This window comes from Mustela erminea, chromosome 15 (assembly GCF_009829155.1).
Source record: "Mustela erminea isolate mMusErm1 chromosome 15, mMusErm1.Pri, whole genome shotgun sequence".
In the NCBI taxonomy this organism is placed as follows: domain Eukaryota; kingdom Metazoa; phylum Chordata; class Mammalia; order Carnivora; family Mustelidae; genus Mustela; species Mustela erminea.
This window is the reverse complement of record NC_045628.1, coordinates 56,696,578-56,714,641: the sequence shown is the minus strand read 5'-3', so window position 1 is coordinate 56,714,641 and position 18,064 is coordinate 56,696,578. Positions and strand designations below refer to the sequence as shown.

Below are 18,064 nucleotides of genomic sequence, written 5' to 3'. Positions count from 1 at the left end.
CTTTTGTCCATCTTCTGCTTGTGATAACCTGTTCTACTTTCGCAAGATGTTACCACTAGGAGAAATCCAGGGAAAGGTACAGAGTCTCCCTGTATTACATCTTGGACAACCACATGTGAATCACAAGCTAGCTCAATAAAAATTTCAATTAAAAAATTCTTTTTAGGGGCGCCTGGGTGGCTCAGTGGATTAAGCCGCTGCCTTCGGCTCAGGTCATGATCTCAGGGTCCTAGGATCGAGTCCTGCATCGGGCTCTCTGCTCAGCAGGGAGCCTGCTTCCCTCTCTCTCTCTCTGCCTGCCTCTCCATCTGCTTGTGATTTCTGTCAAATAAATAAATAAAATCTTTAAAAAAAAATTATTTTTAGGGGTGCCTAGGTGGCTCAGTTGTTAGGCATCTGCCTTCGGCTCAGGACATGATCCCAGGGTCCTGAGATCAAGCCCCACATCGGGCTCCCTGCTCTATGGGAAGCCTGCTTCTCCCTCTCCCACTCCCTCTGCTTGTGCTCTCTGTCAAACTGATAAGTAAAATTGTAAGAAAAAAAATTTTTTTTAAATTATTTTTAAGAAGAATCCATACAACAGACATGTGAAGACAAAGTAGGAAGCAAAAATCTTTATTTTTAAAAAAATTCACATTTATTAAAAACTGCAATTTCTAGCCAAATAATATAAAGCATTTTAAATTATTTGAAAGTATATACACGTTTTGTATAAGTAAACACCTGAAACTGTACAGATTTAAACAAATATTCATTTAGCCAACAAGTTGGATCACTATTACCTACTCAGCACTTTCTACGATGTTTGAGTGTTTCAGAAAGAAAAGATTCAAAACACAAGAATGAGTGCCATCAAATATTTTTATCCTTAAGAATGCAGCCTGCTCTGTACATCAAATTAAATCAGTCACAGTACTGTACAATAATCATGCCCTCATTTCTTTGGAAAGGCTATTTAAAAAATCAAATGTACATATAATACAGAAAACAGGATATTTTACAGTTTATTTCATTAAACATGTATTTAAAATAGTTAAGTGGAAGTAAATACAATCTTCCTGATTCATTCATTTCATGTCAAAGAATGAATATGGACCCTCTTTCCTTTCTATCTTCCCAAAATAGACTATTAAGCTCTCTCAAGCCACATTCATCACCAATTTAAATGGAGTTGAAAAACAAATGACCTGTTTAAAGTGACAGACATCAGGATATGTAACCTAACTACACACTACAAGAGTCTGCTGCAACGGGACAAGTCCTGTAGAAGGAGGTCTGCTGGCTACATTCCAGAACCTTCTCCAGTGTTCCATCTCTGGATAGTGTTTGAATAACTGAAAATTCCTTCTGAACCAAAAAAGCAGCTTATGTGAGGCGAAACCCATCCGCTCAGGAAATAGTTGTTTGTAGGAAAACTCATAGATGTGCATAATTTATCTGATGATCCCTGAATAATACAGTAGATTTTAAGGGGTGGGCCACCTTCATCCTCCTCACCTTTGTTGGTAAAATGTATCCTGCTGTGACAGGGCTGCACCTCCATGACACTGGTACATAGCACAGCCAATGAACAAACACATGGGACATGAAAGTGTTCACTGTTGAAAGAACTATTCATACCGAAGGCAGTGTACAGAAAGCTGGTAACCCTCGCCTTTATACGTGAGATACATGATTCAGCAGGCTGCCTCCTCTCCCTTACATGCCAGATTTAAAACAACCTAATTGGTGCTTCCCACTCACAAACACGAACTATTGTACCATGAAGATGCTCATAAAACATACCACACGTATCTATTATGAGGAGGCTCTAGGCCCTGCATTTGAACATTCTGCACCTAAGCAATTCAGGGAGTACAGAGGCTGGAACCTTACACGGGATCCTTGCATCTTCAAACTACCTCACATCATCAAACACATAGAAAGAGAACACCCCATATTCCCAGGAAAGCAGAATGTATTCTCAGATGCACCCAATCTACTCCAAACGAAACTTCAAAGTGCTAGGAGAAACATTACATTAAATAGAGTGTAGGAGTAAGATTTCTAGAAGTAAAAAATAGCCCCCGTGGAATCTCTGTGGCTCAAAGTATTGCAGTGTTTCGCACTTTAACAAACCGTACTTGTAGAAGCTTTCTAATTAACAGAGCTTCTGTGTAAAGCTCTTCTTTGCACTACTTCTTGTAACCTAGTTTCATTGCACATCTTTTGCTAAGAACCATCTCCCTGTATGCCCACCATAGCTACCTCTAAAAAACTCACATTTCTCGTGACCTTTTCAAGAAGGCAGTTCTCACACTCCTAGATTAATCTTTGGCATTTTGATGTTTTTAAAAGAGAAACACCAATCTTCCAAACACTTTGCTTGTATTTCATGCTGCAGTCAGCACCGAGCAGCACGCCGGGGTGGCTCTTGAGGACACTCCCACATACGGTTCCTCGGCGTCCTGCAGGCTGCCGGACCTCCCAGCCCACTCCGACCGCACAGACGCTGACGTGCACAGCCCGGCCAGCCTGGTTATTTAGAAACGGACAGCAGGAGGTTTACCTGAAAAGCAAAGTGAAGGGCTATGTTAGTTCTACCGTGGAATACTAATCCTCAAACACAGAAGAAGAGAAAAAGTCTACGATTTTTTTTTTTAAGATTTTATTTATTTATTTGACAGAGAGAGAGAGAGCACAAGCAAGGGGAGTGGGAGAGGGAAGGGAAAAGCAGGCTCCCCACAAAACAGGGTAAGCCCTATATGGGACTCGATCCCAGGACTCCAGGATCATGACCTGAGCCAAAGGCAGTGGCCCAACCAAATGAGCCATCCAGGCGTCCCAAAGTCTAAGATTTTTTAAGAAGCCAAATGAACACAGCTGAACCTGCAATGCTGGTCTGAGTCACCACACGGCCATTGGGCAGGGGGCTTTGTGGTGGTCTGGGGGAGGATGCCACACTCTATCACTGAATTGATGCCCTCAACTTATTTAGAATCCAATGAAAATGACATGAGAAAAAAAAAAAACAAAAACTACACACCAACCCTGAGAAGGGATAGAAATAGATCTAAATTATCAATTTCACCTTTTTCTGTGCAGAGTGTGTTGTGGGAAGAAGCGTGTGTAAGCTGAATTCCTTGAATGACCATTTTAGATACATAAAAACAGGCGTAAAGAGTGAATTTCAGCACAAACCCGAACTCTGAGCCCTAGAGACCCCACCCACTTGTGAAAGAGGGCAGGACATGGAGCCAGCCCCCAGGAGAAGCAGAGAAACCCACCTGGGAGAGAGCAGGGGAACTGCAGTCTGCCCATGGCCAATCTGGAACCCAAGCCATAGAAGACGTGCAGCCAAATGAACCTGGCAGGGAACCCTTTGACACAACACAAACTATTTTGGTAATCAAAATAATCGCCCCCTCATCTCTTCTATAAAACTGTATCCCCAATGAGAGGGACTCTCCATCACCTCTGTGTTTTTCCTGCCCAAAATACAAAACCTCAATCTAATTATGACGAAACAAACACCAAGCAGCACAGAATGATGGGCTCTGTCACTGGTTTTCAAACTACAGGCTGTGACCCACTGGTGCATCATGAAAACAATGTACTGGCTCATCAAGTGAACAGGGAAGAGAGGCAGAGCAGAGCAATCTGAATTATATGCAATGTGACCGATTACTGTCAAACTTTTAAGTTACGAACACACACACACACACACACACACACACACACACAACATGTATCTTGCTGGCAGGAGTCCAGCAGGGCCCAGGAACTCTGCATGTTCTTAGCAAGCCCTGTCTGGCTACCCCACGTCTACACTCCTGCAACTGACTATATATTACTGGAGAAAACAGACAACCATGCTGACTGGCCTCTCTTGGATTCAAAACCACTGAACTCAACTGAGCCTTGCTCCCCAAATCTTTAGTACCCCCCCATTTCTGTGATGACCTCTTCCTGTTTCACTCACAGACATGAAGCAATCAGATGAGAGCTTCTATTGTCCTATCGTGTTCACCGCCTCCCCATACACATGCCCAAACACTGGGCCTTCTTTCCTTTTGCAACTGAACACATGCACCTAACAAAGGCTCCATCCTCCTTCCGACTGTCGCTGAGATTCCATCCCCACTTTGCTACTCAAGAACATTTTCCAGCATCAATTTTTCCCTCTCTCTGGATCCTCCTCATGAATATAAAAACATGTATTTTCTATCTTTAAAAGAAAAAAAAAGGAAAGATAATCCAATAACAAATAAAACAAAGGAAGGAAAAGGCTGGAGGGGTCTGAAAGGAGAGCAAAACACCTCCAATTCTATCTTGTTCTAGAATGCTGACTTGGGAAGCATGTTAATATTTTATATTAAAAAAACTAAATCAAAATGGTGGGGAAAAAAATCTCTAAACACTGAAACAAACCTAACTATATATCAAGTTAGTGGTATAATCACAGAAAATACAATGACTTCAAGTGACTCTTAAAAAAAGCATTTTAGGGGCACCTGGGTGGCTCAGTTGTTAAGCATCTACCTTGGTCTCAAGTCGATCCCAACATCCTGGGATCAAATCCCATACTGGGCTCGCTGCTCAGCGAGGAGCCAGTTTCTCCCTCTCCAACTCCCCTGTGCTGGTGTTCCCTCTCTCGCAAGCCCTCTCTGTAATAAATAAATAAATAAATAAAGTATTTTAATTACAATCCTGGAACCACAAACACATCTTTTTTAAAGTATGAACCATCTATCCGTACAAAGGAATATATAAAGCCATAAAAAAGAATACAATTCTGATACATGCTACAATATGGAAGAGCCTTAAAAACAGTCTGATAAGAGAAAGAAACCAGTCATAAAAGGCCATGTATTATATGATTCCATTTAATGAAATGTCCACAGTGAACAAATCCACAGAGACAAAAAATAAATTACAGAAGATGGAGGAGTGGGGAACCTGCTAAAGGGTATGAGGTTTCTTTTGAGTGGGACAAGAAAACGTTCTGGAATTAGATAGTGGTGATGTTGCACAACTTAGTGAATATACAAAAAACCAATGAAATTTTATGGCATATGAGTTCTATGTCAATTAAAAAAAGACTCCATTTCCCTTCCAGCTACACTTTTTCTCTCCCAAAGTGATAAAACCCCCCAAAGACTCACCCTCACTCACTGCCTCTCGTCCCTTCCCCAACTCTCCACCTACTCCTCTCAGGCTCCATACCTTACTACTCTCTCCCACACCCTCTAGTCCTGACATATATAAAACTCCTAAGCTATACCAAACTTAAAACTGGAAATAAAATACCCTCCATAGCACCAGCCTACTCCTAATACATAATACATGCTCAAAAAAACTTGCTGGCTGTACTGAATGATAAATACAGACTAAGCTCTATATTCAGTTTTTCAAATTTAGGAAGAAGAGAGGAAACAGAAACACTTCTAACATCAAATCCATGAAGTAACTTTATTTCATGTGAAATGTGAGCCTCCTATCATGCATACTGTAAATAAAATTATTCAGCATCCTAAACACCATTATTTGAACTTTTCACAAACAGTTCACTCATGTTAAACACAGCAATTTTCAATATCAGAAAGGATTAAAAAAAGCAATCAAAATTTATAAAGTCATCACTAAAAATTTGAGAGAGCAATTCAAAGTCTGAATTCTTGCTCATCAGAATAAAATAAGGTACAATTTTAAAATTAAAATTAAAAACATGGTTATACAAAGACAGACATTATCTACTCAAGTAAAATAACCAAATAATCAAGAATAAAAAGTAACAAGGATCTTCAGGTGATAGATTACCTGTTCCATAGAAGGACAAGCAATGATGTCCATATCTTCAGGGCTAAACTCTTCCTTTAACAAAACATGGAACTTCTGGAAGACTTGCTGAACATTATTCTTATAAAGAAAGGAAATCCCATTAAATGAGTTACTTAGAAACATATGTGATCATCTCAAACATAAAGCACTAAGACTGTTAAATCTTTTTTTAAGTTTTCATTTAAATTCCAGTTAGTTAACATACAGTGTTACATTAGTTTCAGGTGTACAATATGGTAATTTAGCACTTTCATACATTAGTGGGTGCTCACCACAAGTGCCCTCCTTAAACCCCATCACCAATTTCATCCATCTCCCCACCCACCTCCCCTCTGGTAATCATCAGTTTATTCTCTATAGTTAAGAGTCTGTTTCTTGGTTTGCCTCTCTCTCTCTCTAAGAATATTAAATCTTAATGGTATTTGCCAAACAAGTAGAGGAAATGTATCTTTCATTGGATTACCAAAGACATATAATTCACACTTAATAATTCACATGCTAGCACAACCCAACTAAGCCTTATCAGATAATACTTCCTGGAAAAGCTAAACTCTAGTAAGCCCTGGCCCCCCAGAGAATAATAAGAGCCTTCAGCAGCAATTTCTTACACAAAAGATAATAAAGTTCCCAGACACATAAAACGTACTTTAAAAACCAACCAATGCCTTCAGTAAAGATGTGAGCTCAACACAGAGCTGGAAGTTATGAGCACTAAATTTGCTCTGACATTTAATCCCTTGGCAGCCACTGCAAGCCATTTATTTCCACTACTCACCAGTAAAATGAAGCGTAATTCCTGAAATGCTGCTTTCTCAAGTACTGGGCCACATTCAATGTTAGGGTCTGATGACTTATTTATTTACTAATTTGTACTTTAAGGTCAAAATTACCTTGTCGCCAAAGGTAACAACATAAAGAACTTAAAACAAAGGCTGGGGTGGATATGATCAGGCCAGTGCTGGCTTTGTAATCCTCTCAGGAATTACAGTGATTATTAATCAACTTTACTAGAACAGTATACTAACACTTTTAAATGTCTGCAGGAAGAGGAAAATGGTAGACAAGGCAAGAAATGAAAACTTGAAGAGACTGGACAACATTCAAGTAAAATATCACAATACTCACCCTCACAGGTTTAAACAAGATGAACTCTGTGTCTTTATTGGATAGGTACAATGACATACTTCTCAAAGTCAGAGGCAGCTTTGCTTTTATTGTCTTGTAGGCATTTGCTACAAGGTCACTGACCTTTGCTGGAAAGAATAAACCTCATTACTGTTACAAAGAAAAAGAGAAGAAACACTTCCATTTTCCTTAAGAGGGGAATAAAGGGAGAGAAAAAACGGCAGAAGAAAAGGACTCAATTTCTCCCAAAAATTTCTTTCCTTTTTCCTGTTTACTCACAAGTCCTATAAACATTCATTATCTTCTACATACAAAACTCTACTCCCCAAGGGTAAGGCAGTAAAAGAACTCCTCCAATACCCTTCAGGACATTCATAGGGGCTATACTATGGAGCCTTTGGAATTCAGAGATAGTTAAAATAAAATAAAAAATTATCTGCAGAGACACAAGTAAGAATCACTTCATTATGAATGAGCTTATTCATTTACAGAAGCGACTCACAGCAAGAGATGCTCTCTCGTCTTGTGGGATGATTCTGGAAACATCCACACATATTTAACGGTAACTAAAAATCCAACTGTTACATTTTTTTTTTAAAGATTTCATTTATTTATTTGAGAGACCTAGCACGCACACTCGCACATGAGTAAAAGGAGGAGGAGAGGGAGAGGGACAAGGAGACTCTGCTAAGTTGGATCCTAACATAGGGCTCTATCCCAGGACCCTGAGATCATGACCTGGGCCAAAACCAAGATCACACACTCAACTAACTGACTGAGCCACCCAGGTGCCCCCATCTGTTACAATCTTACACTGTATTGGGTCAGAATTCCAGAAAACTGTAACTGAAATAATTATGTAGGCTAAGTGTAGTGTCTGAAAAGAAGTACAAATGGAAAAGAAGAGTAGTTATCTTTATGAGGTCATTTAAAAGAGGAAACTACCTAGAAAGCTATGAAGAAAAAGACTGATTCATAATTACAAAGACCTTCAACTTCACTCATAATTAAAGAAATATATATTAAAACAACTGAGGTATTTTCAGATTGGTAAAAATCACTAAGCCTGTGAGTATCCACCCGCATTTGGTAAGGGTGTGCAGAAACAAGCCTTCTTACTCACTGCTGCTTGGAGTATAAACCAGGCAATGTTTAGCAAAACTGAAACTACACATATATTCTATCACTTAACACGCTGCTACTAGAAATTTACCTTACAGATATACTTACGAAATACCAAGATACATGTATACAGGGACATCTATTAAATAATGGATGGGGGAAAAAAAACTAAAAATATTTTAACAATTAACAGAATTATTAAAGAAATTATGCTAGAGTGATGCGTGCCATGCACCATTAAAGAGAATGCAGAGAGCCAGATATGCCAGTACAGAATGGGCTCCAAGACACCAAGTTAAAAAAAAAATGACAACAACAAGGAATATGGTCTAATCTTATTTGTACAAAATTTTTAAAGTCCAGAGATGCCAGTACATATATAACAATTCAGGAAAAGACACTATTAATAGTGGCTACCTCTGAGAGGGCTGGTTTGGCAATAAAAAATAGAATTACTTTTAATTTTATAATTTTTCATAGCCCAAATTTTATACTATATTAAAAACTTTTTTTTTTTTAAATTAAGAAGGGTTGTGGTACAGCAGGGTAAGAAAATACCAATACTCTCAAGAAAGAACAAACAATCAAGGAATTGTTTATTTTTCATAAAATAGATGAAAACTTCTTTAGGGTACTTAATTCCATGGGCTCTGGTTCCATCCTCACTAATACACTTCAAGAATCCCTAAGTCAGTTTCCAGAGGCCTTGATCACCAAATGGTGGGTGTGAAGCCTAGCAAACACAGCCCTCTGAGAGGGCTCTTAATGAAGGTATATTTCTCAGAGTAAATTAACAAATCAGAACCCTAACTTACAACTCAATCTCCTCTGAGTCTATCATGAAATGATCCCCAAGAACCTGATCAAGACTGCATGAACCAGTCACCTTGGGTTTCCAGGGCCCTAGACAAGTCCCTAGGTTGTTCCTGATGCTCCCACCCAAAGGCCCAAACATCCCTGACATTGCAGTGTGGGCGTCTTGTCCTAGAGATGAAGAAAAAGCATCTCCACAGCTCCTCGTGGCTACACGGAACAGAAGATACAAGAATGGAGTGAACTGGAGTGCCACTGCTCTCTCTGCCAAGCCCTCCTCCCTTAGAAAGACAGGGAAGCGGTTAATGACAAAGCAGCAAGCCCTGCTACAGTATGTCCTGTCATCAGCTTCCTCTCATCCACTCCTGCTTTACTAATGACTGCGCTTGTAATGCTGGAGAGCACAATACACCTAACACCGGGAGCTCCACTTGGATCCCACTTGAGAAAATGACAGCCCCTGTTTTGAGTGAAAGGGGATCTTTCCAAAGAGGAAAGAAAAATACATTCATAATGCATCAAGCCCCTGGGCTTAGCTATATTAAGTACACCTAGGTCTGTTTGTTGGTTTCTACCTATTTTAAGAAAGATTTATTGCACCCAAGAGTTTCATTTACATAAACATTAAAATAAAGTCAGCTCCTATTTCTACATAAGTTCTATCAAAGACTGAAACGTTGAGCCCAAGTCCCAATTAATCCAAAGGTGGTCAGAATTCCTTCTAGAATTGTGCTGAGTTATGGAGTGAAAAGTGCGCTCCTGACTGTGAGAGGTCAGAACCGGCTACTACCACAGCCAACTATGATTAGAGTTTCCAGGGTAGGGGCACCTGGGTGGCTCAGAGCAGTGAGGTCAAGGCCTGTCTGGCTCCGTGAGGATCCTGCTCAAGATTCTCTCTCTCTCCCCCTCCCCACCACCCCTCCCTACCCGCATGCTTTTGCACTCTTTCTCTAAAAATAAATAAAATCCATTTTAAAAAGAACTTCCAGTGTTATCAATAAAATAAACTGGTTTTCTTTCTTCTGACAGAATGTACTACTGCATCAAGTATGATCTCAGTTTGGTAAGATGTTATTTCAATCTCACATGATACAAAGGTATAGTAACCCTTGTAAACAGTAAAACAGTTACTGTCTCCATCACAGGTAAACAAAAGACCTAAAGCAGTGACAAAGTTCATATGCAATAAAGCAAATCAATGCAAACCCATATTGACATCATCAAAGTTCTTATGACAAATTGTTGAAATAAAATCCTCTCTTCCATTCAAATACAACTGATAATTCAGTATATTTACAAATCCTCCTCTGAGATGCACAGCTACTCTTTTAGCTTCTCAGTTCTAGTTCAACTTCAAATTATCCTGAGCCATTATTAAGAATAACCAAAAATTTTTAGAACGGCCTCAATTCTTTTCCCCAAAAGAAATAAGTACCTGACAAACATATCATTCTGTCAATAAGGAAAACCAATCATATTAAAATCCCAACACTAGAGGCACCTGGGTGGCTCAGTTGGTTAAGCAACAGCCTTCGGCTCAGGTCATGCACCTGGAGTCCCAGGATCAAGTTCCACATCAGGCTCCCTGCTCAGCGGGGAGTCTGCTTCTCCCTCTGACCTCTCCCCTCTCATGACGTGTCTCTCTCATTCTCTCTCTCACTCTCAAATAAATAAATACAATCTTAAACAAAAAAAAAACCCTAATACTAGATTGGGTGCCTGTAGACAGACAATTTCTTATGGATGCTAAACCTGAATTTGGATCTCTCTCATTTTCAGCAAAAAAGTTGTCCTACCAACTTAATACAGCTTATCTATAATTAAAACACGAATTCTTTTACCATTTTGCCCTTTTTGGTTTCAAAAGATCTCTATCCTGATGTAGGCCAGGGACCAGCCAGAAATACTAATCCTCTACAATGATTTATTCTGGCTTAACAGCAACTTAAAATGCCACAAAATGAACCAAAAGTAACCCCCAAAGGTCTGATTCTAAATGTCTGAGGTCTAATGCTAAAGATTAAAAAAAAGAAGAAGAAAAAACTCTTTGGCACAGAAAAATTTACATTTAGGAAAGAGTAAAACTAGGAGCATCTCAAGCACATCCGCCAATCAGACAGGGATACTGTCTGCCAACTCCCCAATGACACAATTTTTATAATTTTTTTGAACACTCTAAAAATGTTAACAGAGGATATAACTTGCATAAAATGTGAAACAAAGTAATGACCAACATCCTTCATCTAATACTTGAGAACAGTAGCATTTCCTCCCTAATTTCAGACTATCAAACACGGTACTTTCATCAAAGCTCTAATAACAACAAAAAGCAGATGTACAGAATCAGAGGATTTCCATGTAAGCCACGTTTTATTTTTAACTCTGTGTGTATTTTTTCTTTTTAATTCTTCTTTCCTTGAAATATGCTTTTTGAAATGCAAGTAGTGCTGGACCATTAAGACCTGTCAGCTCCAAACTGCACCTAGCATCAACACAAACCACAGCAGAAGAAGGAAACCAACTCCAAGCTGTCAGAGACTATATAAATGCAAATTAATCAACAGCTAAAAAAAGAAATCCCCGGGAGTAAAACGTGAATACCTGGCTGTGCCCAAGGCTGCTGTGAAAGCCTATACTTGGGTCCTCCCTGACTGGCCATCGTCTTTAATGCTGAAACCTGTGGACAAGACAAAAAGAAAAACGTTTCTTTTCATTTCACGGCTCTCCGAGGACATACAACACCATCTGGACATATTAAAACATAATGATAGTCAAATGTGCAATCCTAAAAAACTGCATCATAACTCATAATCCTTCCAACTAATAACACATTTTAGAAAACTTTTGTGATTTCAAGGCATCTGCTGTCTTGCAAAAAAACACCACTGATGTCCTGAGGTATTCTGCCTGAAACATTTTAGAGAAGGAAAACAAAACTGAGGACAAAACTGGTCCCTTTTCAAGTGAACTGTTATGTCAACATTTAATTATTATTGTATGCTGTTAGGAAAATGTCACCCCAGCAGGACAAAATCTCCTTTACATACCTAGAGATTCCTTTTCTTTATTATATCTCAGGCAGAGAGAATGTTACGAAAACAAACAAGATTTTCAAATAGCATCAAAGTGCTAGAGGCAGACCAACCAGTGCTATAGGCAGACTCGAAAGCCCACCCTTTCTTTGTTCATGCCCCTTTTATTCCTCAGCCATTAGTACAGAGCAGCAAACGAAAAAATGTACATTTGGCTGCTTAGACAAGACTGCTCTTAAGATGTTCTCAAGATGGAAAACCATGGGGCGCCTGGGTGGCTCAGTGGGTTAAGCCACTACCTTCGGCTCAGGTCATGATCTCAGGGTCCTGGGATAGAGTCCCACATCAGGCGCTCTGCTAAGCCGGGGGCCTGCTTCCCTTCCTCTCTCTCTGCCTGCCTCTCTGCCTGCTTGTGATCACTCTCTGTCAAATAAATAAATAAAATCTTAAGAGAAAAAAAAAAAAAAAGATGGAAAACCATGGTGGGGTATATGGTAACTAAGGTGTAAGTGGGGAAGGTGAAGGACAGAAACTGCATAAAACATTTTTTTAAATGGATTGTTAGGGGCCAAAGGTGCAGGCTGTGACCTTGGCCTCACCAGAGAGTCTCATTAGAAAAATCTGAGAACAAAAACTTTCGATTAAAGAAGGCCACAAAAATATTTAGGCAGAACACAGGCACAAGACAGAATACAATGTTAACTAAGCTCACAGACTTTTGCTCATGCTGCACATGTGTATAAAATCACCCCTTTCCTACAATCTATCCCTCTTGATATCTTTACTTTTTTATTGTGAGATGCAGCTTTAAAAAACAAATTATACATATTATAGATTAGGCAATGCTAAAAGAAAAACATGTCCGTTTAGTATGTACTATCCGAAATCTTCTCCAACATAAATAAACATACTAACGTGTCTACATTTACAAAACAGGAACATAGTGCTCTGACATCTTTTTTCCCCACCTAACTCTAAATTCTGGACATTTTTCAGTGTCCAACAGTTACGTTTTATTAGTAATGGCTGCCTATTATTCCATTGATTGTTCCAGAATTTAACCAAGTTCATAATGATATATATGCTGTCTGTTTAGACTGTATTAATTATTTTTATATTAAGGACAAAGACAAACTTACATATCCATGTCTATTTACTATCTAGGTAACATACTTCCCTTTAAGTCAAACTGCAGGGAGTATTTTCTTGAAAAGTTTTCCCCAACTAGCCCTATCTTTCAAAAACCCTACGAGATGAACAGAGACCCACTGTCTCATGATGACACTGCTTTACACCTCATAATGTTTACGTATTTTCTATCTTGATTTTCCATTAGGTTATTAAGTCCTTGAGAACAAAAATTAAATTTATAGGTCAAATTCTGTTACATGCACTACAATCAAGAAAAAAAATTTACATTTACAGTGTTGCTGAGGAATTAATAACACTTCAGAGGGAATATTAAGAATAAACTTGTAGGGCACCTGAGTGGCTCAGATGGTTAAGCGTCTGACTCTTGGTTTTCGGCTCATGTCATGTCAGGGTTGTAAGACTAAGCACTGAGCCTGCTTGAGATTCTCTCTCCCCTCTGTCCCTCCATCCCCCATCCCCCGCCAAATAAACTCGAAATACTTCAATAAATTGCTTGGGGAAAAAATGAATATTGCTAAATACAAGTCTTGAGTTTTTCAGCATAAACTGGTCCCACTAGGGGGAAACACTTTGAGCTTCATTATGAACTTGAAATGTACTTCCTTTAAAATGCGTTTATTCAGAATTTTTCCTAAAGCAAAACCTGCACTTCAAATTTGTCATATTCTCCTGTAACATTTCTGCAGCATTTAAAGTACTATTACATATATGATCTTCTTTTGGTCCTTATAATAACCTTCAGTTGGGAAGAGGGATACCGTAGCTATCTCTGATGAAGAGATTAGAAAACCAAGACTTGGAGAATCTACCTTGCTACCATTTTACTCAGGAGGTGACAAAGGGAGCTAGAGCTCAGCTTTCTGGAGTCAAAACTCTATGCTCTTTCTACCACACCCATGACCAGTCCAACCCCTACTTAAGGGTTCATTTCATGCAATATTCAGTATAATGAAATTCTAAGAAAACAGAAAGTATCAACAGTTTTTTGGTGGGTGCCTGGGTGGCTCAGTGAATTAAGTGTCTGCCTTTGGCTCAGGTCATGATCCCAGGGTTCTAGGATCAAGTCCTGCCTTGGCCTTCCTGCTCAGCAGGGAGTCTGCTTCTCCCTCTCCCCCCTCCCCCCCACCCCCAGTTTGTGCATGCTCTCTCTCTGTCAAATAAATAAATAAAAACTTGCGGGGGGGGGGGGAGGAAAAGTATCAACAGTTTTTGTGTTTAACAGAAGATATTTGACCCAAATTATTTTCCTATGAACTTCTACCCCCAACACTTAGAACAGTGTTATACTCCCTAGGGCCATCAAATACTTAGAAAAAAGATTATTTTTCAAGGAGCAGGAAATAGGATATGTTCTTTTAGAATTTATTTCTTTTTCTTAAGAAACTTCATTAGTTGTACTAAAATATCAGGGAAGATGTTTATACTAGTCAGATTAAGTTTGTAGAAATGATTGTCTTATATATATTGGGTCACTCTGGATAACTTTAGTTTCTCATTCTGTGAAATGAAGATGTTTTACTTACTCTAGGTGCCAGAGATGTAATGAGAATTAATGAAAACAAAGCATCTCAACAAGGAGAGTCAAGGAAGGAGCTACATAACAAAAAAGACCAATTCACAGCAAGTAAAAAAAGGACTAGAATCACACCCTGAATCTTTACGCTCAAAAACAAGTCTTCAAAGAGCCTAAGAATGTTCTCTACACTCACACAGTTTGTTTTATTATGCAGACCCACATGTATTCTAAAAATCAGCCCAAACTGTTCTCAGCTGAGAACATTTGTTGATGAGGCTTACATCCAAATGGTAAAATCCTGAGACCTACAAGCATACGTCCAAATTGAAGATGAAATACTGTTCCCTTTCTGCACCTATGGATGCTGCTTCTCTTGCAATCATTTATCAAGGTACAATCACGGGCTGCCTTATAAGACGCCAACAATAATAAAAGAGGCACAAGATTCTGCACTTGCAGATTTACCTTTAAAGAAAATCATTTTAAAGTTTTAAAATCATTTATTCTGTGTCTGCTATTCAGAATACTAGTAACATCCACCAGATAAAAGTGAAAAATGTCTGGTCCACAAAGTCTAACAAGCAATGTCTTAAACGATCACATACATCTGTGTGAACTCTAGTGCTTATGATGTATGCCCTGTGCATGCATGCATCTTTATCTCTGACTCACTCCACTCCAACGGGATGGGGGAAGGGACTGAATTTGGAATAAGATAATGTAAAAGGGATGCTCAGCCCTCTAAGCTGTACTACCTACTAAATATTTTGAACAGACTCTGGAGAGCACTTAGGGACCAAGGTTGAAAAAAGAACACGAGGCAACAGTGAATGACCTGAGCAAAGACTACACAGACTAAGCAGGAAGGACAGGACTGACTTCTCAATGATGTCAAGAGGCAGGGCCTTTCCCTCTCCGATCCCTCAGGGAGGAGTGTAGAAAGAGAGATGCATGACCGGCTATACAGGAGTCTCCGGTGCAGATGTGTAGCATTCCATGGAAAACCACTATATAATTCAGACTTGGAATACATGTTTTCTACATGTATCTCTAATTTTTAAAAAATGCTCATAGTGTCCAGAGCCTTCCAAAATGCACAATTACAGAGTTATACCAGATTTACCAAACTAACACTACCATCAACTTAGATAGCTACATCAGTGAATTTTCATTCTCTTGACTTTTACAAAGACTGTGCTTTTCCAGAAAAAGCCTTTAATCCTAGATTTCATTATAATCAACTTGCTTATGTCAGAAGATTCATTGTGCAGCTCTGCTATTGCAGAATACTCATCTACAATATTTCCTACCAGTACTAATGTGGATGCTCTCCCAAAAATACATACTACAATCTACAGACTGGCTTCCCATAAGAACAATTTCAGTAAAAACTGTAATGGGCTTATCTGTAAATTACAAAGTATCAATAGTTGCACCATTTTTTAAAATCAAAACCCAGTAGAAACCTTTCTACCACTCCCCTCTTTTAAACTGATTTGTAGAGGAAAAAAACACACACATTCCAAATACTTGTTTGAATGGACTACAACCCAGTAAACAAGTACTATAGGCCAATGATAAACAAAAGAGTAGTTTGACTGCTTTAACATTTCTATATCTGCTTTTTTGGGCATTTATTACTATTTTCAGAAACAAGTACCTTCTACCTTTTGAACAAATATCACAGGCTTCAGGCATACCAGCATCAATGGCCCCAGCAAAAAATTACTAACAGATAATCTGTTTAGCTGTCTCCTGATCATTTCAGAGATACAGTTTGTCTCCCCAGTTAGGACTTAGGTAAGTAAATTTGAGAGAAAGGGCTGTCATATTTTTACTCTTTTTATAATATTCTCTAATTCTGGGCAGACAGTAGAGGCTAAATAAATGAAAGCTAATCTCAAGAATTTTTTTTTAAATTTCAAGGCTTTTAAAACATTTTTATGAAGTAAAATCCTTAGCAATGATACTTAAGCATTTAAAAAAAAAAAAAAAAAAAGATTAGGTTGAAATGGAAAAGTCAAAATAGCCATAATCTCATTTTTGCATTGCTGGCATTAGCCAGTTGGATGGATTTTAGCAAGGAGACAATATCTGTACTTTTTCTCTTAAAAACTGAAAACTATGCAAGCATATCTAAAAGTCCAAATCAAAAAGCTTCCATTATAGGAAACACAGTGATTTCCTAGATGGAATCATTAAGATTTAGGCTTACTATTTACTGTCTCCTGCCAGAGTTTTCACAAGAGGTTTGTTCAAAAGGAAATCTAAGGAAGAATTCAAAATTACTTTATCAAATATGCACCAAGGTCTATACCTTTGTCAGGAACTCCTCCAGCTGCTCTACAAACAGCTTGGTCTGTTGCTGAATAAACTGCTCACAGGCCGATTTCAGGTGACGGTCTACATCTTTTTTAGAGTCAAGATAATGTTCTCTTATCTCAGGAGTACCCTTAAAAAGAAGATGACAATTTCCTCCTGTTTTTATGTGCCTAGAAATCACCAGACGTGTAAAGAATGCCGCTTATCTCCCACCACCAATGAAACAGACTCCTTCTCACCTCCAACAAGAACTCTATCAAGGCATTGTTGCTATTCAGCCTAAAAAATCTTGGAACAGTCATAGGGTTCAGGATTTTAAATGCTGCATCTGTGAAACAAAATTACTCATCCAGTGAACAGGTACAGTTTTAAAAGAAAAGACGAGTTACCGTTTCAGTGTGTTAACGTACACTAGTTATCTATTACCACAAAAGCAAAAGCAGTTTCATTTCCACCAACTCACCTCCATGAATGGAAGAGGGTGGGATTAGTGCCAACCATGGCTGTAGTACCCACACATAGTTATTTTCTAGAAGTCAGACTTGAGAAATGACTATTAATCTCAACTCTCCACTTACAGAAAAAAAAAAAAAAGATAAATGGTAACTGATACCTGAAAATTTCACTGCCTTATTTTTATGCTGCTAAATAGATTTTCCAGAAAACATCCATATACTTACCCAGCTTTGTTTGTTGAGTCCCTGGCTGGCACAGAAACTTATTCATTGGAAGCAGAATGAATAAACTACTGTGTCAGCCAGAAAGAAAACACCAAAAGGACATATTTACCCCTTAACCTCCAGACTAACTAGAATCCACACAAAGTACTAACTGAGGTCTCATTGATGTTCAAATGCAATTAAGATATAATGTTAGTTATGAGAGGTTAGAGGTCTGAAAGTAAAGAGAGCAAGTATTCTTAAGTGATAGTTGCAAAAGACCATTTCTTTGCTTTGCCACACTGCAGAAGCCAAGTATGAAATGCTTCCAACCCTGGTTTTTACAAGTACACACCACAACAGTACTAACTACCTTGACCCTGATCTTACTGTAAAAGACCTATCAGACTCAGTAGTGAGAGTAAAGCTTTGTTTCTGCTGTCTTTTCTACAAGATAACTTAAAAGACTGTCTGCGACAGCATACAGCAGGATTATATAGGCT

At 38.7% G+C, this 18,064-nt stretch overlaps 1 protein-coding gene across 2 annotated transcripts in view; it reads right to left on the bottom strand.

The window, feature by feature from the left end:
• Positions 1-624: 624 nt before the first annotated feature.
• Positions 625-18,064, bottom strand: part of COG3 (component of oligomeric golgi complex 3) — a 73,258-nt gene continuing 55,818 nt past the window's right edge. For both annotated transcript variants that reach the window (XM_032314526.1, XM_032314525.1), the window contains 6 exons: positions 17,142-17,230; positions 16,898-17,032; positions 11,482-11,557; positions 6,946-7,073; positions 5,800-5,898; positions 625-2,548 (listed from right to left, as the gene is read on the bottom strand). In XM_032314526.1, coding sequence (XP_032170417.1) covers positions 2,519-2,548; positions 5,800-5,898; positions 6,946-7,073; positions 11,482-11,557; positions 16,898-17,032; positions 17,142-17,230 — 557 coding nt within the window. In that variant the 3' untranslated portion in view covers positions 625-2,518. The remainder of the gene's footprint in view (positions 2,549-5,799; positions 5,899-6,945; positions 7,074-11,481; positions 11,558-16,897; positions 17,033-17,141; positions 17,231-18,064) is intronic.